This window comes from Panicum virgatum, chromosome 2N, assembly GCF_016808335.1.
Source record: "Panicum virgatum strain AP13 chromosome 2N, P.virgatum_v5, whole genome shotgun sequence".
NCBI classification, from domain to species: domain Eukaryota; kingdom Viridiplantae; phylum Streptophyta; class Magnoliopsida; order Poales; family Poaceae; genus Panicum; species Panicum virgatum.
Genome location: NC_053146.1, coordinates 1,009,908 through 1,033,910, shown reverse-complemented (window position 1 = coordinate 1,033,910; position 24,003 = coordinate 1,009,908). Strand labels below are relative to the sequence as shown.

The window sequence follows — 24,003 nt, the reverse complement described above, 5'->3', positions numbered from 1 at the left end:
GCGGGCAAGGAGATGGGCGGCCGCGACGGCGTCGGCCGGCGGGCGTGGCCGGTGCCGTCGGCGGGAGCGTGCGCGGCAAGTGGGGCCGGCGAGGCCGGCGGGCGGCGGACGGCACGAGCACGGCGGCGGCGTACAGGCTTTTTGGTCCGGCCCGGCACGAAATAGGCCCGTGGGTCCGTGCCTGGGCCGTCGACGCAGCTTGTGGGCGGACCCGACATGGCCCGCTAAGGAGTAGGGCCGGGCCAGGCACGGCCCGAAGGTGACCGGGCTAGGACGGGCTCGGGCTCGGGCTCGGGCCGGGCCGGACGGCCCGGATGGACATCTATACCAATAACTATCCACAGCCCGAGTGTCGTATTGCCCTTCCCGATTTGCCCCCGATCCCGGCCAGCCGCCGGCAGCCGTTCCGCCATGGCGATGGTCACAACGGCTAGGACGAGGAGTAGCAGGAGGAGAATGCTGGAAGGGGGAGGAAGAGGAGGAGCGCCTCGACCGCATCAGCGGCCTCCCCGACGCCGTCCTCGGCGAAATCATCTCCCTTCTACCCACCAAGGATGGCGCCCGCACGCAGGTCCTCTCCTCCCGGTGGCGCCCCCTATGGCGTTCCGCTCCCCTCAACCTCGATCCCTGCGGCCGCTTGGTCGGCCGAGCGATCTCCGGCATCCTCTCGGCGCACCTGGGCCCCGGACGCCGCTTCTCCATCCCCAGGTACATCTTGGGGCAGGACGTGGACCGCCCAGCCGCGACCCTGGACGACTGGCTCCGGTCTCCTGCCCTCGACAACCTCCAGGAGCTCGATTTCCACTACGGAGATAGGTTTCCATGTGGAGGGAGTCCACTGCCACCGCCGCCGCTGCTACCGGCATCAGTGTACCGCTTCTCGTCGACTCTTCGCGTCGCCAGCTTCGGCGGCTGCGGCTTCCCGGACGGAAACGCTACCGCCCTCCACTTTCCAGTTCTCAAGCAGCTGAGCCTTTTACATGTTACAATCTCGGAGAGCTCTCTGCATGCCTTGCTCGCCGGCTGCCCTGTCTTGCAGAGCTTGCTGCTATCTTTCAACAGCGGCTGCCGTCGACTCCGAATTGTGTCTCGTAGCCTTAGAAGCATTGGTGTGCACCCGGCTTGGGGAGACTGCAGGTTGCAGCAGCTCATCCTCGAGGACGCTCCCTCTCTAGAAAGATTGCTTTATTTTTCATCTGGGGTTAGCAGAGCAATGGACATCTCAGTAATTTCGGCTCCAAAATTGGATACTTTGGGGCCACTCAGTGATAAATTCCCCAGACTCGACTTTGGTGCCACAGTTTTTCAGGTATATCTGTGTCCTCACTTTCACCTTCGTTAAAATTTCTTGGCGGAAAAAACTTTCACCTTCACGAGGAATCCCAAATCCTGTGACTGATCATGATGTTTCCCTTACTATTCTGTGCTGAGCTCAGGGATCACGCTCTATTAGCTTGATAACGGTGGTGCCCAGTGTGAAGATTTTAGCTTTACTGAATGGGCATCTTAGTTTGGATGTGGTTATTAACTTTATGAAATGCTTCCCCTGCTTGGAGAAGTTGTACATCAAGGTGACAAAACTTACCTCATAGTTGGGTGTTAATTCTTTTGTCACTTGCTGTTGCATCGATACTTGTTCTAAAGCTAGCTTCTCAATGTTTTTACGTTCATTTTTACTTTTGCAGACAGTATTTCCGGGGGAGAAGAATGTGTGGTGTCGTAAATACCAGAATCTCATCGGCACCCTTGATATTCGGCTGAAGAAGATTGTGTTGTTAGGGTATCGAGGCAACAAATCGCATGTTAACTTTGCCAAATTCTTTGTACTGAATGCAAGAGTGCTAGAGTCAATGGTTTTTGAGAAAGAAGGAATGATTAGTAATGAGTGGACTGAAAAACAGCACAGCCTGCTCCAAACCAAAAATAGGGCTTCTAGGGGTGCACAATTTGATTTTGTGTATCATCACTGTCGGCCTGGCTGGGCGGGCATTGAGCTAGCGCATGATTTGTCAACAGACAACCCCTTTGTAAGGTTCCACGACTAGGCCTCATTAGGCTATACTGTTTTACCCAAGCTTGATTAGTCTCTGGTTTGCAGTGTTTTGACATTTGATATCTCTGTTCCTAGAATATTGTAATCTGTCAGCAGACTAAATGCTATTTTTTTTAACTGAAGAAGAGCTAGTTGAGAGATTGGGATATCTCTGAGGAGTTAGTTTTGGATAGAAGCGCTTGGAGACTAGCTATCAACGTGCCTGAACCATGACCTTTGTATTTTTTGGGTTTCATCTCTAGCCTACCCCAACTCGCTTGGGACAAAAGGCTATGTTGTTGTTGTTGTTGAAGAAGAAGAGCTAGTTGAGGTGGTCATTGTGATTATTTCCAACAATGGCTCTCATTGGAGTGATTGCCCATATCACATAAGCTTACCTTGTTCCAACCATTTGTGGAATTTTTGTGATGACCTGCATTAAGCTTCCTTGCTTTGCCATAGATGTAATGGAAGCAATCTCGTTTATATCTTGAATTTCATTTAACTCTATATCTTACTAATTCATTTACCTTTTTTGTAAATGGATTGTGTTGGTTATGTACTGATGTTATACATGGGTTCAGTCTATGCTACAGTTGGTTTCGCAGGTTCTCTTTATTTTTCCTTTATCAGGTTTGTGTGCTTGTCTCGTTGAGAGAGAAGTAGCGAGGTTATGCTTCTTTCTTTTTCTATTTCTTTTCTTGGTTGAGGGGTAGATTGGAAATAATCACTGCCGAGGAGTGAGGATTCACAACCTCACCAGTGAGGTAATTCTCCAATATCGTGTTATATTACAAGTCTGTATAGACTCCTTGGTTATCTGGGATCCCAGGTAGAATTCAAAGGTTGCAACGTTTCCAGGGTATATTTTGGAAGTTTTCTCCTGTGTTTTTGACTTCCTATGTGGACACACAGGAGATTAAAAACTATCAGTACTTGATTGATGGCATGAAGTTGTGCCCCAATATCATGTTATTGTACCTAGCAAATGAACACATTCTCAGGATGTGTTCTGGTTATAAGAACTTAATAAGGTTGATGCTGGGTTCACTTGGAGGTAAAGCTATATATTCTTTTTTTGCGGGTAGTAAAGCTACATAAATTCTTATCTAATATGCATTTGTGTTTCTTGTCTCACCAAGGCCTGAATCTTGATTTACTCGTGGTCTTTGGCATTGGTTGCAATGTTTATCTGTTGTGTATGTCGGGAGTTTTCTTGGCCTGCTATGAGAAGATCATTCACCTCTCAAACAATGCCATGGGGGCGGGGGCGGTCTTCCCCCCGCAGGTCTAAGTTTTGTGTGTGCGCGCGCGGAGGAGCGGCGGGTTAGGAACGTCTCCGGCTCCGACGGCTTTGGCCCGCAGCGGAGGAGCCGGTGCAGCGGCCTCGGCTTCGACGCTGCACTCACCGCCAACGACGCCTGTTGCTTCCGCAGCCGGAGGAGATCCCGCCGCATCTGCGCCGGTATCTTGGGCTGCTCGCCACTGACCACCGCCGCTCCCTTTGCCTCCTCCGCCCGGGGCATCCCCAGCCGCTACACCGCCACCGACGTCGACGCCGCGCCGACGCCTGTTCGTGCTTCGGGCAGTCGCGCCGACTGCGTTTGTCATTGCCCCCACCGCCGTCGCCGCTTCGTCCTCACCGACGGCATGGGGATGCGGAGCGGGACAAGCTTGCCCCCGGAGAAGAGCTCGATGGCGAGGAGCCACTGCTCTCCACGCTCGAGAAGCTGCGGCCGCGAACCCGCCATCCACTTCTCTCCATGCAGGGCTCAATCCCCCGCGAGCAGATCCATGGCGGGGGTTGAGAGGAGGTTGGGGACGTGGTTGAGCAGGTGGAGGAGGTCAGTGTGTAGGGGATTCGGGGGAAATGGCTCGGTTAGGCGGGGATTTGGTCTGGCGACGAGGGGATTTGGTCTGGCGGCGGTCTGCTTTTCTTGGACAGAGGAAGAAGAAGAATGGGAGAGGGAAAGAGGCCGGTTGCTTCTCTGGTAAGGGCTTGCTCCGATGGTTCCCCAAACTCCCCCTATATGTACGGGCGTGTTGAAAATCCCCTCGTATCTCGTATGTAGGGTGTGAGTTTCAACTCCTCTATATTTTAATCACACCGTTTTTCATGATATTAATCCCGTTTGAGTCCCGTAACATGATGATAATGTGTATTATAATAGTACAAATACTGTATGATTTTTTAAATTCAAAAATAATAAATAAATAATTAATTAATGAGTGATAGTATATAAAGGGAATAGATATGTGGGGAATGGTTGGAGAGAAGTTATAGGAGGAGGAATTTTTTGGAGGGAGGTAATAAAATATGGTAAATAGTACGTTTGAGGGGAGTTGGAGATGGGGAATGGTTGGAGATAGCCTAGCGACGAAGCGATTCTCATAAAAAAACGACGGAGCGTGGAAGTGGAGTGTGGCCCTGTTTGTTTTCCTCTCCTTCCTAGCTCGCATGTTTTTCGACAAAAAAATCTAATAACGGTAATTAATTGATGATTTGTTACAGTGATGCTATAGTAACTGTTCTCTAATCGTGCGGTCAAAGACCTCATTAGATTTTTCAGGGTTCCTAGCGCGGGGTTCTGAAGTTAGTTTTGTAAATTGACTTTGTTTGACACCATAATTAGCGGTCAAATTACGTGCTAGTTTATTCTATGGAAGAACAAGCTCACGTCACTTGGAGATATTTGGGGCCAGTTTAGTTACCCAAAACTTTTGGGCACTTTACAATATTAATTAGGAGTATTAAACATATATTAATTATAAACTAATTATATAGATAGACGGAAAATCACGAGATGAATCTATTAAGCCTAATTAATCTATCATTAGAGGTTGTTTACTGTAGCACGACATTATCTAATCACTATATAATTAGGTTGATTAGATTCATCTCGCGATTTCACCCGGGGTTATGAAATGAATTTTGTCACTTATCCATATTTAATACTTCTAATTAGTGGTCAAACATTGGAACGATCCACGTTCCAAGTTACTGCAGCGCAGGAAAAATTTCGGAAACTAAATGGGACCTTGGTTTGAGTCTATGTCAAGTGATTGGATAAAATTCAAAGAAAAGCAACCTCAACCTTTAAGGTTTAGCACAAAAATATAAGAAATTCTCTAACTCGTGCTGAAAAGAGGGTTCGACCAAAGTTTGACTATTAATTGAGCATTCACTATATTTTTCAAAGGTACTTATCATGCGTAGGCTAATATAAAGTAGACACTTTGCACTACAACTTTCATGTTCAGCGGGAGTCAAGTGTTTAGATGAAATAAATTGTAATTAGCATTCAAACATAGCTAAATGAGAGTGGTATATCGCTTACTTTTCACCCCCTACCTGTCTTTTCTATTTCAGTTTGTTTGCATATTTCAAACACGTTTCTATGTTCAAATGATTTATTTGTACTACAGAGTAATGTTTAAGCAAAAAAAATATTTCTTCTTTTATAGGTTTTTATTCTCATATGAATTTGCAACTTAACTTGAACCACTTCTATTTTTGAATTTAAATTCTTTAAATTAAACCATACCACATGAGGAGCACTTTCTTATACTCATGAGGATCTTCTATTCATGCGTGCATGGGATGGTGAAAGGCTACAAGCACTAACTTGCATGGTGAGTATTCTGCATGGACATGGATACATGCTTATTAGTATATGGGTCCTAATTGTTTTTGATACAACTATTGATATAGTATGTGTGCAGGATGCCTGTGAACTGAGGAAGCGCCTCTTAATACACCTATTGACATACAGAGAAAATCAGTATGTCTGCAACATACCTGAAGTTCTACAAGATTATCTTAGACGCTACATTAGCCTTACAATGGAGGAGCATGAATTGATATAGCATTCTCTATTTAGATGATTTATAGAAAATTGTATTAGAAGTTTGAGACTTTCTTTCCATCATCTTTGACAATTATTTTGCTACTGAAATTTATGATTTAGACAATGTCCATATTATTTTCTTGCCATAGTTCTTTAAAATTATTTTATTTTATTTAAAAATTATATGCCCGTAGCATCGCACGGGCCTTTACCTAGTTCCTACTAGGAAAAGATTGACACGTACCATGCCTGCACTTTTTTTTTGAGGGGAAACTTTTTTTTTTTGAGATAGTGTACGATGCCTGCACCTGCAATTGCTGCGTTGTTCGCATCCAAAGGCCAGAATGGCGGGCCTGTCACCACCAAAGGCCATCCAGGTGAGGCCCACAAGCAGCGAGTATCTAGGCCCATAGAGAACTCCCCCACCTCTAGAAACTCCACCTCACTCGGCTCGGCTCCTCCTTCCCCGCCCGCACTCCGCCGCCTCCCCTCCCCTCCCCGCCGCCGCCCCTCCGATCCACCGGGCGCCGGCCATGGCGCTCGCCTTCGACGAGTTCGGGCGCCCCTTCATCATCCTCCGGGAGCAGGATAAGAAGACGCGCCTGCGCGGCCTCGACGCGCAGAAGGCCAACATCGCCGCCGCCAAGGCCGTCGCGCGGATCCTCCGCACCTCGCTCGGACCCAAGGGCATGGACAAGATGCTCCAGTCCCCCGACGGCGACGTCACCATAAGTACGCATCTGCTTCGCTCCCTTCTTTCTTCCTCTCCTCCAGTACGTGTACGGTAGCTTCTAGTTTAGCTTGGGTCGCGTTTTGGGGGGCTAGGGTTTTAGTGGCGCGTGCTGGGCTTGGATCTAGGTTTCGCAGGACCTTTGCTCGTCCTGGGGCTCTTCATTCGGTCTAGGCGGCGTCAAGTTTGTTGGCGACACGCCATTTCCTGTAGTTGTTCATAATCCCATTTCAGTATCACCCTAGTTTTACAAGCTGCTGCCCCAATTTAGCTGCCTCCATGCAAGTGAGGCGCCCCTACAGTTTAGGATCTGTGCCATGGCTCAGTTAGGAGAGGAGTTGTTGATTTGGAGCTCTAGTTTGGTTTATTTACTGGAGGTGCTATCTCAGTGTTCACTGGCTTTCAGTTGCATAAATAAGCTATCTCAATCTTCTTGTACTCAGTTCATCATTGAGATTCTGCCTTGCCTTGTGAATTGCCAGCAAATGACGGGGCAACCATCCTGGAGCAGATGGATGTTGACAACCAGATTGCAAAGCTGATGGTGGAGCTGTCCCGCAGTCAAGACTATGAAATCGGGGATGGTACCACTGGGGTTGTTGTCATGGCGGGGGCTCTCCTGGAGCAGGCTGAGAAGCTTCTGGAACGCGGTATTCACCCAATTAGGGTGGCTGAAGGCTATGAGATGGCGTCAAGGATAGCTTTTGAACACCTAGAGCGCATCTCCCAGAAGTTTGAGTTCAGTGCAGACAATATCGAGCCACTGGTTCAGACCTGCATGACAACTCTATCGTCCAAGTTGTAAGTCAAACTTATTAATTTCATTTGGCCTTATGGTTATTGTTTAGTAATCCCTACATATGTTCTCAGAGTATCATAGAGGAAAATTTCTTTTGCCTGTTTCTGTGCCACTTTTTTTTTGCACAACAGAAAAAAATACTGTTAAGCGTGAAACTTCTGAGGCTTTTCCCTTTTATTTGAGCCAGCGTAATAGAACTACTTCCTCAGTCCCAAAAAATAAGTCATTCTAGGATTCAAAATTTGTCCCAAAAAACAAGTCATCTTACCCTATTTAGAAAGTGCATGTGCATGCAAGAATCATTTAGTGCCAAATTTGGGTAATAAATAGGACAACCATGGTCATTTTACCTTCTTGTTAATTTGTCCTAGAATTCTTAGGATGACTTGTTTTTTGGGACGGAGTGAGTAGGTTAGAAGATTTCATTAGTCCCCTCATGTTACTAATAATTGATTCATATCTGAACTTTCTTTCCCTGTATTTTAGTATTTAGAACATTAGCAACTAGCATATAGTTCTGCACCTAGTGTGAATTTTTTGCACCTGCCATTTTTTACCATAAAACATGTTTTCTACTGCTTCGCAATGATTCCAGTAGATTCACGTACTTAACAGTATATCTGATGTCTCCATTGTTCTTATTCTGCAGTGTTAACCGTTGCAAGCGGGCACTAGCAGAGATTGCTGTGAAAGCAGTCCTTGCGGTTGCTGATTTGGAGAGGAAGGATGTTAACTTGGATTTAATTAAAGTAGAAGGCAAGGTTGGTGGTAAGCTGGAGGACACTGAACTCATATATGGAGTTGTTGTTGACAAAGATATGAGCCACCCGCAAATGCCGAAGAGAATTGAGGATGCTAAGATTGCCATCCTGACGTGCCCATTCGAGCCCCCGAAGCCGAAGACAAAGCATAAGGTTGACATTGACACTGTAGAGAAATTCCAGACGCTGCGCGAGCAAGAGCAGAAATACTTTGATGAAATGGTTCAGAAGTGCAAGGTAAACTCTAAACTGTTTTAATAACATAGAATATCTATGCTGTTGATACCTAACCTGAGTAATAATGTTTCGTACAGATGTACATGCATAGCTATCATGTTGATCTTGTGTGATCTGTAATCAAAATATTTATTTTGTTATTTTGCTTAGAATCCATTTACATTTATTTCCCATAGTTTAGTAGTAATTGCAGTGATACATTTTGAAATACATCCTGTTCCAGTTATCGTTTGTTATTATGGACAAATGGGGTATTTGCTTTGCTAAAATACCATTCAATTTTTTTTGTAGGATGTTGGTGCGACCCTGGTTATTTGTCAATGGGGTTTCGATGATGAAGCCAATCATTTGTTGATGCACAGAAATCTGCCAGCTGTCAGATGGGTTGGTGGTGTTGAATTGGAGTTGATTGCCATTGCTACAGGTAAACATACTCCTATATCTCACTGTCTTTTTTTATTATTAGTATCTCGTGAAGGCAGTACGCCAGTACCTAACATAACTGACTGCAGGAGGACGGATTGTTCCGAGATTCCAAGAGTTGAGTCTGGAAAAGCTTGGAAAGGTATCGCTCTTATGTATTATATAGTTTATTTTCAGCCATATGGTATATGCATGGTTACACTAGTATCATTTTTTGGATGCAGTGTTTGCCTTTCTAGTTATATGAATTTTGAAATAAGTGCTTTATTGTCTCTGACTGTATAATGAGCAAATTATTGTTGAGTTGCTATTGTATATACACTTGACTTTTTACTGGTTTGTGTTGAGTTTGTGAAGGTGATTAGATTTTTAGCTGGAAAAATTAGCTGAATATTAACCTTTATTAACATCTATCATGCCATATTGGTACCTTGGATGTTGGGTGCAGCTTTGGTTTCTTGACCACACCAGTTGAAAGACCCATATCATTTTAATTTTTACCGCATATAGAAAATAGTCTGCTGTCACCTTTATTGTATTGCAAGTGACAACCTGTTACATATTTTTCCTTGCCATTTTTCAATAGGCTGGATTAGTCCGAGAGAAGTCCTTTGGAACTACAAAGGACCGGATGCTTTACATTGAGCAGTGTGCCAATTCCAGAGCTGTAACTATTTTCATTCGTGGTGGTATGTCCTCATGTTTCCTTCTTTCATATCAACATCACTTTTTAATCTGATTTGGAGGCACTTAATAATTCATAATGGGTAAAGTGAAAATGCTTGTAAATCTAAGTGAAAATGCTTGTAAATCTTTCATAAGATTTGATGCTATATGGTCAGTAGGGGAGATTCTCCTATTTCATTTTTTCTCATGCTTTGTGGTAATTTCACTGCCAAATCAAGGATTTTGCCTCCAAACAACTTTCAGTATTGACCCTGCATCTGGAACCCAGATTGTACACAAGTATGTGCAGTGGTACTTAGATAATCATTTGATGGAGGACAGCAAACATTTTAAAACTGTGCTGGCTGTTACAGTGTTACTCATATCGTGTCTTAAATAGTTAATTTCATTTATCACCTATGCTTAAGGATAATTCCTGATTTGAGTTTATTATAAAACTAACTGCTGCTATATAGGAAACAAAATGATGATTGAGGAGACCAAGCGCAGTCTTCATGATGCTCTTTGTGTGGCAAGGAATTTGATCCGCAATAACTCAATTGTGTATGGTGGCGGTTCAGCAGAGATATCTTGTTCAATTGCTGTTGAAACTGCTGCAGATCGGCATCCTGGAGTTGAGCAGGTATGTGTTGACCTTGGAGCTTCTCTCTTCTTATTTGAATAAGGATGCAATTTATACCTTATGATTGTGTGCGTGTTTTTTCACAGTATGCTATCAGGTCATTTGCTGATGCATTAGATGCTGTTCCACTAGCCTTGGCTGAAAATAGTGGTTTGCCACCAATTGATACCTTAACTGCAGTGAAAGCTCAGCAAGTTAAGGTATGTATACCCTTTTCTTTTGAATCTGTTTTGTTAGCTGCTGTGGCATCTTGATACATGATACTACCAATAAGCAATAAGTGCATTCATTCATAGTATGGCTACACGATACCTGATGCGGTTGCTGGTACCCTTGAGTATTGTTATCTTAATCGCTTTGTAGTGTAGCTTTTGGCACTTGCTGTTTCATTCTTTGTTAATTGCTGTTTGGAGACTCTGATGACGTCCGATTGCTGCACACCTTTTCAGGAGAGCAACCCCCACTGCGGGATAGACTGCAACGACGTCGGCACCAACGACATGAAGGAACAGAACGTGTTTGAGACTCTGATCGGCAAGCAGCAACAGATGCTGCTCGCCACCCAGGTGGTGAAGATGATACTCAAGATTGATGATGTCATCTCACCGTCCGAGTACTGATGAACCCTCGGAAGGAGCCGGACGGCTGTGGCGCTGTGCTGGCCTGCTGGGTGGCAGATAGGCAGTCAGTTTATTAGGCTGCACTGGTGTCTGCTGGGGTGGTGGTTGGTGTACTCTGTCCTGGCTTGCCCAGGCTGCTTGTTGTGTACAATGAGCTAGCTGCCTACCTGGTTTTGTGTGATGCTTGCCGAAATTTTGTTTGTATTGCACGTTAGCACCAAGGATACCTTTGAAATCAGTCTAGACGCTTGATTTAGAAGTCTTCTGTGCTGTTTTCTCTCTCTAAAGATGGTTGCCTACTCTGTTACAATGCTGATGAGCAGCCGCAGCCCCCAGGTCGCACCAGTGGCATGAACCAGATGTCTACTCTGCAGTCCCGCAGGGTCAGCTGACATGTGGGTCCGAGCATAGTGGGACCCACGTGTCACGGAGCGAGAGGGAGGGGAACGGGGAACGCGCAGCTGTCGCCCAGGCCCCATCTGCCAGTCGACGACAGGTTGGTTGCGGTTGGGCTGGGCCTTGGGCCGAAGCAGCCGAGCTGACCAAACCCTTGCCTCGCGCAGCCAGCCAGCATGCCGGTGCGCGGCGGCGATGACCTAGGTTTCTAGGGCTTGGCGACTTCGGCGGCGATTTGTGCCGACGAAGGTTTTCCACCGACACCAATCCTTCTCCTCGCGTCCGGTTGAGTTGTCCTCCGCTCGGGCTGACCAAGGGACTGATCTGACTCAGTTTTCCGGCCTTAGCGGAGTATCGGCTTGATTTGCGGGAGTAGGAATAAGGGTGGGATCATGGCGGCAGATAAGAAGAGGCAAAGGAGATCAAAGATGGCACTTGTCCTACTTCATCGGCGGGCTCTGTGTCGGAGTGCCGCCGGGACCAATGAGTTGCTTGAGCTGGAACTGCCGCGGCTTGGGCAATGCCGCGACAGTTGGTGAGCTTCGCAATCTTGCGAAGAAGTATGCCCCGACCGTGCTATGTGTTTTAGAAACTCAGATTCACAAGTCATGGGTGGAGTTGTTAAAAGGTACTCTAGGGTATGATAATTCCTTTGCTGTCAGTAGTTCAGGTCGCAGTGGTGGCCTTGGTATCTTTTGGAATAATAAAACTAGAGTGGAAATTTTACCGTACTCGCAATATCATATCGATGCAATTGTGACAGAATATGGGAAGGAGCCTTGGAGATTGATATGTGTTTATGGTGATGCTCAAACTGCCGAGCACCATAAGACGTGGGACATGCTGAAATTTATCAAAGCCTCATCACATCTTCCCTGGATGTGCATGGGTGATTTTAATGAAGTGTTGCCGAGGGAGGAGCACCAGGGGGTGCAAGAGCGTAGCCACGCACAGATCGCGGGCTTCCGCGAGGTGGTGGACGTGTGTGGTTTTCATGACCTCGGTTATGAGGGAAGGAGCTGGACTTTTGAAAAGAGAGTTGCATGTGGCTCGTACTGCCGAGTTCGACTTGATCGAGCTCTGGCCACGGCGGATTGGTGCTCGCGCTTCTCTGAGGCAAGGGTTTCACATCTTACTGGAGCAGCGTCGGACCACGGCCCAATACTGCTCCGATGGGAGCAGGATGAGAGTGATCGGCGAAAGAAAAAGAAGAAGATTTTCAGGTACGAGGTGATGTGGGAATCTCATGAAGATTTTATTGCTATGTTGGCTCAAACGTGGCAGGGAGGAGGGAAGGCACATACTCTGCAGGAGCTAAACGAGAAAGTGGCACGCTTGGCGGGTAGTCTGAGCGAATGGGGAGCTCATTCTTTTGGCCATGTTCGCCGCGAGCTTAAAGCTTTGAATGAGGAACTGGAAGGGATGAGATCAGACACCACGCGGGCTGGGGGACCTTCTCATGCGGAAATTAAAGTGGTGGAGCGAATTATGGAGTTGAATCACAGAGAAAAAATTATGTGGAAGCAACGCTCCAGAATCATGTGGCTGACGGAAGGTGATAGGAATACTCGCTTCTTTCATCTCAGGGCGAGTTAGCGACGGAGAAGAAATTACATCTCCAAGCTGAAAAATCAGGATGGTCAATTCACTGATAATCAAGTGGAGATGGGAGTTATGGCAACGGATTTCTATAGGACGCTGTACACGTCAGAGGGGACGGTAAATATGAACCTGGTCCTTGATACGGTTCTAGCCAAGGTGACATCGGCTATGAATGAGAGTTTGGTGGGCCCTTTTGATAAAGATGAAATAAAGAGGGCGTTGTTTCAGATGTTTCCTACTAAAGCGCCGGGGCCTGACGGTTTGCTGGCACATTTCTTTCAGCGTCATTGGGAGCTATGTGGTGACGAGGTTACTGAAGTGGTACTTCGCGTCTTGCGAGGTGATGATGATCCATCTTTGATTAATTGCACATGCATTGTGTTAATACCAAAGGTGGAGAGCCCGGAGGAACTGAGTCAGTTTCGCCCTATTAGCCTATGTAATGTAATATACAAGATAGCTTCAAAGGTGATGGCGAATAGGATGAAGTCTGTTCTACCAGAGATTATTTCTGAGGAACAGTCGGCTTTTGTTCCAGGCCGACTTATCACAGATAATATAATTACAGCTTATGAGTGCATGCATTTTATGAAGAAGAAGAGAGCAAGAGATAACAAATTTTGTGCGCTGAAGCTGGACGTGAGGAAAGCATATGACCGTGTGGAATGGAGCTATTTAAAGGCTATAATGATTAAGCTGTGTTTCCACCAGATATGGGTTGAGATGATTATGAGACTGGTCACCACGGTGTCTTTTTCTGTCTTATTCAATGGAGATCGTTTGGATAGTTTTGTTCCGACAAGGGAAATCCATCAGGGAGACCCAATCTCGCCTTACTTGTTCTTGTTAGCAGCGGAGGGTCTTTCGTGCCTGTTAAAGTCCAAAATTCAGTCATCGAGCCTCAGTGGGATTAAAGTGGCTGCCTCGGCCCCGATGGTTAGCCACTTATTGTTCGCGGATGACAGCCTGCTGTTCTTCAAGGCAAACAGGGAGAGTGCGGAGACGGTGACGGATGTGTTGAACACATACTGTCAGGCCTCGGGTCAGAGGATCAACATGGATAAATCTTCTATACACTTCGCCAAGGGGGTGAGTGGCGGCATCAGAGAGGAAATCATGGAGACCCTGGATGTGCACAATGAAGCTCTAAGTGAGAAGTACTTGGGAATGCCCATGAATGTTGGTACTGCTACGAATGGAGCTTTCATGTATCTCAAAGATAGAGTTTGGAAGAAGGTCCAGGGGTGGATGGAGCAAACACTGTCAGCTGGTGGAAAGAAAGTGCTCATCAAGGCTGTGGCACAAGCGGTGCCAACCTTCTCCATGTCTTGCTTCAGATTGCCGAGAGGGCTGTGTCAGCATATCGATAGTTTGATGCGAGGCTTCTGGTGGGGGAGTAAGGAGGGGAAGAGGAAGACATGCTGGGTAGCATGGGAGGAGATGACAAAACCAAAATATATGGGAGGATTGGGATTCAGAGATATTGAGCTTTTCAACCTTGCACTACTTGCGAGACAGGCCTGGCGCATTTTGCAGGAGCCGGTCACGCTCAGCGTGAGGGTGTTGAAGGCAGTTTACTTCCCTAATGCAGACTTTCTTGACGCAGAACTTGGCCCATCTCCATCCAGAGTTTGGAGAGCTATCATTGACGGCAAGGGAGTTCTACAGCAAGGCCTGATCAAAAGAATTGGAACGGGTGAGAACATAGATGTGTGGAGAACAAATTGGTTACCAAGAGATGGCCTCATGAGGCCGATCTGCTGCTTGAGCAGTACATCGCCGACAGTGGTCAGTGAGCTGATTGATCCGGTGAGTTTGTCTTGGGATCTGGATAAACTGAAATTCCACTTCATACCGATGGACTGGGAGGTAATTAGGAGTATACCCCTATCCACTCGAAGACAGGAGGATTTTTGGGCCTGGCACTATGAGAAATAAGGAGTTTTCTCAGTTCGTTCTGCGTACCGAATGTTGGTGTCTAACCGAGAGCAAAAGACTGATTGGATTGATCACAACCCAGGTCAGTCAGATATGAGAGCAAAACATAAGGATTAGACAGATTTATGGAGTGTCAAAGTTCCTTCCAAAGTTCGAGTCTTTTTTGTGGAGACTTGCAAAACAATCGACCCCGACCGGTGATGTCTGTTATCATAGAAATATGGCACAGCACAACAACTGCTCCATATGTGGAAGGCCGGATTCCTGGCGCCACTCCTTGCTGGAGTGCAACATGGCCAAGTGTGTCTGGGTTTTGCAAGGTGAACCTGTGCTGGAATTTCTAAGTCAGGCACAACATGAGGATGCTAGGGGATGGCTACACAAGGCAGTGGCAAACTTAAGACATGAAGACCTTGTGCGTTTGACAGTCATGATGTGGGCGATTTGGCACGCTCGAAGGAAAGTCATTCATGAGGAGATGTTTCAAAGCCCGTTATCTTCTCATAATTTTATTGAGCGGTTCTTATCAGACCTGGAAACAACTACTCCTACGGAGGTAAAACAGAGACAAGGGGAGAGGATCAGGCCTCTGGTGCCGCGCTGGATCCCACCTCCTCGGGGAGTGTTGAAGGTGAATGTTAATGCAGCCCTATCCAAGAATTCAGATATTGCAGCCATGGCCGCGGTGGCAAGAGATGAAACAGAGATGTTTCTTGGCGCATCAGCTCTGGTTGTTGAGGGAATTACCTCGCCGGAGGTTGCGGAAGCAATGGCTTGCTGTAGCAGCACAGCCTAAATTAGACCGGCTTAAATGCACTAACCATCATCTTAATACTTAATTAAGTTACTGTGCACTTAAAACAGTGTAATCTGACAGGCTGTCGGGTAAATCCCGATTAACTACTGTACTCCAGGATCACAATTGCACTAGTAGACCCGTACGAAGACGAGCACAGGTGATACAAGCATACAGAAAACCTCAAATTAATTTACAACACGAGTTTTACACAAAAGGTTTAAATACAAACGACAGAGTTCAAAAACACAGCGGAAGTTTAAAAACCGAGTTCGAAATACAATACGGTAACCACGACGACGATACAAGGTGAGCTCCACATCCTGCCCACCGATGTGATGCCAACCTGCCCGATCTTCACGGGGAAGACGGGGCCCACTCGACGGTCCAACCTGGAGGAAGCGGTTGTCCAATCTAGGACGCACATACCTCCTCGAAGTTAGCGGGAACACAACCTGCTCAGAAGGGTTACAACAACAACCCTGAGTATACTAATACTCAGCAAGGCTTACCCGACTCTGGGTATACTTAGCCCATTACCTAGACATGCAAAGTTTTTTGGCTCTGGAGTTTTTTTGCTGAAAGGCTGCTAGCAGTGAATCCTTACTTTTAATATTTTAGCTCCATTTAGTATAGCGAGTATTAACTAAATTCGCTTAAGTATCTAGAGCACACATGGTGGATCAGATTATCCTTCAGTAACTCACAAACCAACTTTTTCCATTCCGTTCTCATTCCACTTTCTTACTACGATGTGACACAGTGACCAAGGCTCTCATATCCGCGAGTTACGGCGAATCGATCCGATTTAACCTTGCAAGGTGGACCTAACCAACACGACACATGTAAGCCCCGTCGGGCCACGCGCGTCAACTGTTTCCATCATTACCACGACATCTGAACCACGCCTGCTAAAACCCAGGTGATGGGCCCCTCCCGGTGAACTCCCAGAGAACCCGAAGGCGGCATCCTATCCAACACCCACCAACTCCCACGCCCAGCGTAGCAGGTCGGAATTCAAACTATCGTTGTAAAGCGGTACACAGCTTATGGTTTCGACTACCTCCTACTTCCGGCATATCGTTAGTACTGTTCAGTCCTCGATCAACAATGCCAACAACGGTACGGTCCTCAATCGACACAGGCGGAGGCTAATTTCCATCCATTTTATATCCAGAACCCATTCCATCTCCGCCCGGTCTTCATTTCTTTTTCCTCATTGATTCACTCTCAAACCACATTGCCACAAGTAACAAGATCTTAAATCTCGCGAGCGACAGGAATCACTCGACTTCTACCGGGATCCTACTTAGCAGAGCATTTCTATCGACATCTGCATACTAGTATTGACCCTCGGGTACCTAGGGAGAACATGATACTAGATTTCCATACAACTCCTAGAACGTAAATGCACAATTACTTAATTAAACATTGAATACTTAAATTAGGGTTATGCTCCGGGGCTTACCTTGCAGGTTAGCGGGGTTAACGAGGTCTTCTGGATCTGGCTCGGCGGTTGCTTCAGCTTGCGGTTCCCCTGCTTGCGGCTCCGGGATCGGCTCAGTAACCAGCTCGTAGACGGCTTCGTTCGTGGCGTCTACACGTATGAAAAAGAATGTCATGCACTAACTTAAACGATGCATGGCGGCCAGGATGCAATGCAATATGATTAAAAGATGACATGACTGGCAACCCTTTAACGAACAACAAAGAAACCAAGCAATAAAGGGAACGGCTTGGCGCTGCTAGGCAAGTTTAATTTCCAACCTAGTTTAGCCTGAAGTGTTTCCTTTCAAGCAAGGCTATTAAACTTACATAGGACGACTAATCGCACACCTCGAGCACAAGGAAAACATAAACTACGGACTGAAAATTTAACTAACCATGAGAATCGGGGATAACAACCGAAGCTAGGAACTAATTAAAGATCAAAACTTAACACGCCACAAGGATCTAGTAGCACAACCTTTCTATCATGAAAAACTACTAATAAGGAGTGCATAAATAAAATTACCAACATTTACTGATATAGAAAAGCATTTCTTTTAGCCCTAGAAAAGGAAATCAAACACTAACAGATCCACAAACATGCACATAGGCTATGCACCTGAAAATTTTTCAGTGGACTACACATACAAAGAGTAATCTACTAAATAAATTTCATAATTTTTAGAGCAATAGAACAACCGGTATCAAATAAACTAGATTAAGCACAAACCAAATTTTTAGCAGGGGCAAAAGTGACATTTTACAAGCTTGAGTATTTTTCCTCAGAAGATCTTAACTTTATAAACCCAAAAAAAATTTAGTTTGCATTTTTCACATTTTTCTATATTTTTTTACACATTTTTAAAGTCTGCAGCCGAAATAACAATAAAGAAAAACATTAAAGGGGGGCCTGACAGCCGGGCCCCACATGTAAGTGGGAGCCCAGCTCCCAGTCACCCCCTTCCCCTACTTTGCGCGCGCCCGCGCGCCACGACCGTGGCCGGCGCGGCGGCCAGCAGGGCGGCGGCGGCGGCGTCCTCGCCGGGCCGCGGCACACCGGCGGCGCGGCCTGGCCCGCCCGCGGCCAGGGCAGCCCGGCAGGGCCGGCGCACACGGCGGCGCGGCAGGGCTCGCGCACGGAGCGGTCCACGGCAGTGCAGGCCAAGGGCGGCGGCGGCGCGCGGCGTTCCGGCCCGGCCGGCGGCGGAGGCGGGGCCAGGCGGCGGGGGCGCGAGCTGCGGAGGCCGGCGACTGCGGGGCGCGCGGCCCACGGCGCGCGCGCAGTGGTGGCGGCGCGGCCACGGCAGCGCGGCGGCACTCCGGCGATGGCGGTGGTAGATTCGCGCGGGGAAGAGGTCGGGGAGCATAAGTAGGTCGCGTGGATGCTCACCGTGCGCTCGATTTGGTCGAAGGAGGGCCGGAGGTAGGGGATCGACGGAGAGCGGCGGAGCTCGGCGAGGATGACAACGGCAGCCGGCGGTCTGGAGCTCTACCTGGCTGTGGCACGGCGCAATAGGGCTCGGGATGAGGCGGTGTGCGTGCGGGGTGAAGCGAGGGAGGCTAGGGCGCAGTGAATCGGCGGCAGGACGGTGAGGGGTGGTCGGCGCAGGGCTCGGCGATGCGCTGCACGAGCTCGGCTCCGTCTGAGCTCGAGGAAAGGAGGAGAACGAATGGAAAAGGATACGAATGTCGAGGAGAGCGGTGAAGCTTCGAGGCGCGATGACGTCTGCCGCGATGGCCGACGCGTGGCGTCGCCGGCGCGTCGCCGGTCGCGGTATGGGCGCCGGGGCGACACAGTTTCGAGCACAGGAGAGGAATAGTGTCACGTTTGAATGAATTTGACTTGATTTTTGACCAAATAAAACTCCAAGTTTCATATAGCAACTTGAAATTTGGCCAAAATAAAAGTTGTAGAGGAAAAGAAGATCTACAACTTTAGTTTTGGGCGAAAGCTGATTTGGGGCTCGGATTAAGGAGAAAAATGAGATCGAACGTAGCTAAGTCGAAAGCTGATTTGGCGCTAATGATGGTGATTAGGCTCGATTAGCGATTAAGCACGCTATTAGCGTCAAAATTAACACCGGGGTGTTACAGCCTTTCCCCCTTAAAAGAATCTCGTCCCGAGATTCAGGCACGAGAGAATACAAACAGGTGAGAAGGTTCGAAGATGAAGTACCTTGATGAGCGTTTAAAAAGTCCGGATACTTGGATCTCAGAAATTCCTCTTTCTCCCAAGTAGCTTCTTCTTCAGAGTGATTGCTCCATTGAACTTTATAGAATCGGTTGGTGGTGCGACGAGTAACTTGATCCTTGCGGTCAATAATCTTGATATGATGCTCAGGATAGGTGAGATCAGACTCTAATTGAATCGAGTCACTTTCAACAACTTCAGTCGGAACTCTAAGGCACTTTCTGAGTTGTGATACATGGAAAAAGTTATGAACTGCAGAAAGATTTGCTGGAAGATTCAATCGTTAAGCCACACGACTGCATCTTTCCACAATTGGATATGGACCGATGTAGCGGGGAGCTAACTTCCCTTTTATTCCAAACCTTTGCACGCCTTTCCAAGGTGAGACTTTCAGATAGACGTGGTCACCGACTTCAAAAACGAGTGGACTACTCCTTTTATCAGCATAGCTCTTCTGCCGAGACTGTGCGATCTTCAAGTTTGCTTGGATAAGACGGACTTGTTCTTCGGCCTCTTGAACCATGTCGGGCCCAAAGATAGTTCTTTATCCGGTTTCAGACCAATTGAGAGGTGTACGGCATCGACGACCGTATAGTGCTTCAAATGGTGCCATTTTGATGCTTTCTTGATAACTATTGTTATAAGAGAATTCAGCTAATGGCAAACATTCATCCCATTTCTGTGGATAGGTTAAGACACATGCACGAAGCATATCCTCCAGGATTTGGTTTATTCTCTCCGTTTGGCCATCGGTTTGAGGATGATATGCAGAGCTCCGAATAAGATGGGTTCCCAAGCTAGTATGTAATTGCTCCCAAAAGCGAGCAACGAACTGAGTCCCTCGATCAGAGATGATGGTTTTTGGTACACCATGTAAAAATAGTATGCGATCCACGTACAACTCGGCATACTTCTTTGCTCGATATAGAGTTTTGACTGGCAGGAAATGTGCTGACTTGGTTAGTCTGTCCACCACAACCCAAATGGAGTCGTATCCCTTTTGAGTTCGAGGTAATCCGACGATGAAATCCATGCTGATATCCTCCCATTTTCATTCAGGAATGTTCAAGGGTTGAAGAGTTCCAGCTGGCCTGAGATGACTGGCTTTAACCCTTCGACAGATATCACACCCTGACACATACTTGGCAATTTCTCTCTTCATCCTCGTCCACCAAAATTGTTGCCTCAGGTCTTGATACATTTTATTGCTACCTGGATGGATTGATAGCCGAGAAGTATGAGCCTCATCTAGAATTTGTTTTCTGAGCTCAAAATCCTTTGACACCACTAGTCGGGTTTTGAACCATAACACATTCTCACTATCTTGGTGGAAGCAATTCACTTTAGGGTCTCCTTCTGATAGTCTTCTCTGAATTTCTTTCACCCCTTTATCTTGCTTTTGTGCCGCGATGATGAGATCACGAAGAGTAGGAGTAAGCTCTAGATGAGCCAATGTGCCATGTAGTACAATGCTTAAATTCAGCTTTTCCATTTAATAGCAAAGAGACTCGCTTAATGGTTTAACTGAAATGCAATGACGGTGAGCTTTGCGACTTAGTGCATCGGCAACTACATTTGCCTTTCCCGGATGATAATGCACTTCGAGCTCATAATCTTTAATTTTATTGAGCGGTTCTTATCAGACCTGGAAATAACTACTCCTATAGAGGTAAAACAGAGACAAGGGGAGAGGATCATGCCTCTGGTGCCGCGCTGGATCCCACCTCCTCGGGGAGTGTTGAAGGTGAATGTTGATGCAGCCCTATCCAAGAATTCAGATATTGCAGCCCTGGCCGCGGTGGCAAGAGATGAAACAGAGATGTTTCTTGGCGCATCATTTCTGGTTGTTGAGGGAATTACCTCGCCAGAGGTTGCGGAAGCAATGGTTTGCCCGGAGGGACTTGCTCTCGCATGGGATCTAGATCTGCAGAAGATCAGAATTGCCACGGACTGTGTCAATGTGGTGAAGAACATATATGGGCAAGGTATGGAACTTTATGGCCATATCGTTATGGAGATCAAGACAGAGGTGGCTCAGTTTGTGGTCGCTCAATTCGTTCACGAAAGTCGGAGTTCTAATGGTGATGCTCATAGACTAGCTAGAAGTTCGATCTAAGAAGCTGTAGGACGGTATGTCTGGCTTTTTGCTTCTCTGGATGGAGTTTGTAGCAACTATATTTCTTAATTGAAGGTGGTATTATCTCAAAAAAAAAAGCCAGCATGCCGGCGCCGCCGCCGCCGCTGCCGGAGGAGCTGGAGGAGGAGCCCTTCCTCCGCCTCCCGCCGCTCGAGCCCGCGCTCCTCGTCCGCGCCGCCCTCGTCTGCAACCGCTGGCTCCGCCTCGTCAGCGGCCCCGGGTTCCGGCGCAGGTTCCGGAAGCGCCACCACGGGTCCCTCCGCACGCCGCCCATGCTAGGGTTCGTCGGCAACATCATGCTGGATTACTGGATTCAACCCGTCAACAATGAATCAGCCCGCTTCGTGCCCACCGCGGCCGTCGCCATCCGCTTGCCGGACGCCGACCTCCGCCTCTGCCGCGCGCTCGACGCCCGCCACGGCCGTGTCCTCCTCGAGTGCCGTGGGGATTCGGGGAGCTTCCTCATGGTCTGGGACCCCATCACCGACCGACGGCGAGCGCCAGGTGCCCACTCCCCCTCTGCAGCGCTACATGGTGCGCTGGAACGCCGCGGTTCTCTGCGCCGGCTGCGGCCGCTGCGACCACCTCGATTGCCACCGTGGACCTTTCCTCGTGGTTTACATGGGCTATGCTTGTGTGGAGCTGGGCTATGCTTCTCGGGAGCTGGTCGTCTGCACCTATTCATCCGATGCGGGTACATGGAGCGACCCAATTTCCACAGAGCAGCCCACTAAACTTGTCAATTTCATGCCCAGCGTTGCTTGTGGGGAATGCACTCTACTTTGGGTGTATGGCCAGCAAAACACTTCTGAAGTATGACTTGGAATCAAACGAAATATCTGTAGATCCACTGCCATTTACATACCGCATCTGGCGGCATGTTGTGCTCGACAATGAGCTAGGATTAGCCACCGTACATGAATTCAAGCTCTGCCTGTGGAAGAAGGCTGGTCCTGAAGTGGATGCTGGGTGGACAGAGAACAGGGTCAGTGACCTTGAGACGCTGCTCCCCAATGATGCCTTCTTGACCCCACCTGTTGTGGTTGGCTTCGCAGATGGCATCGATGTGATTTTCTTGAGGGCGGACAGTGTGCTCTATACGACTGATACAAAGACCTATGAGGTGAAGAAGGTTTTTGAGGGCAGACGCATCGAATCTGCTATTCCTTACATGAGCTTCTTCACTGCAGGTACAACTTTGCACGGATTTTGGTTTTATAACAATGTTGTAAACGAGCAATAATTTAGTTACAAACATGAAATTTGGACAAAAGGCTCAATAATAACGAATGCATGAAAGTGCAACATTGCAATCTGATATCAAACCGAGCTGATTACCTAAATGTCTCAGATGGTAGGGTTCCTACAACTTAGGTATGCCATAGCAGAGATAATAAAAAGGTTATTAACTTTGATGAGCCTCAACACTCCAGATGTGTTGTCCCTATCCTCAATCATGCTAATTTATTAGATCTCATCTGTCTATGTTACTTACACCATCCAAATGGATGTTGATATTACTGCTAAACTTAAGGGAATACTATCTTAATGAGTTCATATGTATATAATTTACTGCTGTTTGGTTGGTGATGAGAAACAAGCATTCATCAATGATCCTCAGCTGATGCAGTCAACCAAGAACCATACATGGTACAGACAAATTATGTAATCCTGATGATTGTTCCAAAGTTAGCTAAGCCAAGGTAGTATACAGCAAGAGAGAAACCTAAAAGGTCATTGCCTACTTAAGCTTCTGCAGTCCAGTGGTTATTTTCTTGCGGAGCTGTTGATAATAAACTGGAGTTGTTTAGTTAGCCCTTTACAGTTTCTTATTGGGGTTGCTGACAAAAATTAGTTGATGGCAACTTGATTCCTCAGTTTGCTGAATATATGTGTTTTTTTCTGCAGCACTGGGGGCTGTCTCTACGGGTGTGGGACCAGGAGTTGGTGCTTCGAGTACATGAAAATTCCAATGCAAGGTCTTCTAAACCAAGAATGAAGTGTCGTTCTTCGCTGATTTGGAGGTAGCCTCAGGAAGCTTTCTTCATGTCGTTGCCCTCAGGCTGCGTGTGTGCCCCGTTTCCGTGGTGGTTCGAGTCGGCTAGTTAGTTCTAGTTGCTCCTTAGTAGTTTCGCTTTGGGTCTGCGTGCCCCTGAACTTTGGCGTAGGTGGTGCCTGGTAAATAATGGTGTTGTGTGGTGGAATAGCTCCTTTGAATCTTTGGTGTAAGGAGTACGGAGTAGTTAGGAGTCGCTGATAGCTCTCTCTAAAGCTAGTAACTTCCTAGTCGGTGTAAAGCTTACTTGAGCTTTGCGCTCTCCCCTCTCGCTCTGTTTCGGAACTTGAGCTTGCAATCTCAATCAGTTCGGTTTGTCTGCTTTAAGCTTATCTCAACTTATTTCGGCTTATTCTCTCTCACAGAACACTATTCAATCAGCCAGCTTTTTATGTGAGAATGAATATACTTCTTTATGTGAAAGTATTGTTTCCCAGGAATCTTAGCATATGCATGTCCACCATGTTACTTTATGGCTTGAAACTGGTTGGATAGAACTTATTACTGAACCCACATTTTTTTGCAGGAAACTTATTAATTTTTTTGGTACTTCAGAATGAAATATTTGCCTCATTGATTGTGGAAGGAAAATAGGTTTAGGAAGATAATCAGCTAACTGCACTCATGCATAGTTATTACC

At 47.1% G+C, this 24,003-nt stretch overlaps 3 protein-coding genes across 3 annotated transcripts; all 3 read left to right on the top strand.

The window, feature by feature from the left end:
• Nucleotides 1–334: 334 nt before the first annotated feature.
• Nucleotides 335–2,201, top strand: LOC120659245 (F-box/LRR-repeat protein At3g03360-like; the record flags this gene model as incomplete). The annotated part of the gene is made up of 3 exons (XM_039937319.1): nt 335–1,309; nt 1,437–1,571; nt 1,686–2,201. Coding segments are annotated over 3 exons (1,470 nt in total), but the record flags the coding sequence as incomplete, so codon positions are not given.
• A 4,075-nt stretch (nt 2,202–6,276) lies between these two features.
• On the top strand, nt 6,277–11,024 carry LOC120659244 (T-complex protein 1 subunit epsilon-like). The gene is made up of 9 exons (XM_039937317.1): nt 6,277–6,612; nt 7,093–7,411; nt 8,059–8,407; nt 8,699–8,831; nt 8,920–8,972; nt 9,417–9,519; nt 9,973–10,139; nt 10,226–10,339; nt 10,589–11,024. The coding sequence occupies exons 1-9, from the start codon at nt 6,414–6,416 to the stop codon at nt 10,757–10,759; spliced, it is 1,608 nt and encodes a 535-aa protein (XP_039793251.1). The 5' UTR covers nt 6,277–6,413; the 3' UTR covers nt 10,760–11,024.
• Nucleotides 11,025–21,832: 10,808 nt separating this feature from the next.
• On the top strand, nt 21,833–23,715 carry LOC120659243. Its single transcript, XM_039937316.1, has 2 exons — nt 21,833–22,497; nt 23,216–23,715. Exons 1-2 carry the CDS (start codon nt 21,936–21,938, stop codon nt 23,269–23,271), a joined length of 618 nt encoding a protein of 205 aa, XP_039793250.1. The 5' UTR covers nt 21,833–21,935; the 3' UTR covers nt 23,272–23,715.
• The last annotated feature ends 288 nt before the right edge of the window (nt 23,716–24,003 follow it).

Coding starts and splice junctions, on each gene's coding strand:
- LOC120659244 (XM_039937317.1), top strand. CDS start 6,414: ATGGCGCTCGCCTTCGACGAGTTCGGGCGCCCCTTCATCATCCTCCGG. Junction 7,412..8,058: donor ACAACTCTATCGTCCAAGTT/GTAAGTCAAACT, acceptor CTTATTCTGCAG/TGTTAACCGTTGCAAGCGGG. Junction 9,520..9,972: donor AACTATTTTCATTCGTGGTG/GTATGTCCTCAT, acceptor GCTGCTATATAG/GAAACAAAATGATGATTGAG.
- LOC120659243 (XM_039937316.1), top strand. CDS start 21,936: ATGCTTGTGTGGAGCTGGGCTATGCTTCTCGGGAGCTGGTCGTCTGCA. Junction 22,498..23,215: donor CATGAGCTTCTTCACTGCAG/GTACAACTTTGC, acceptor TTTTTTCTGCAG/CACTGGGGGCTGTCTCTACG.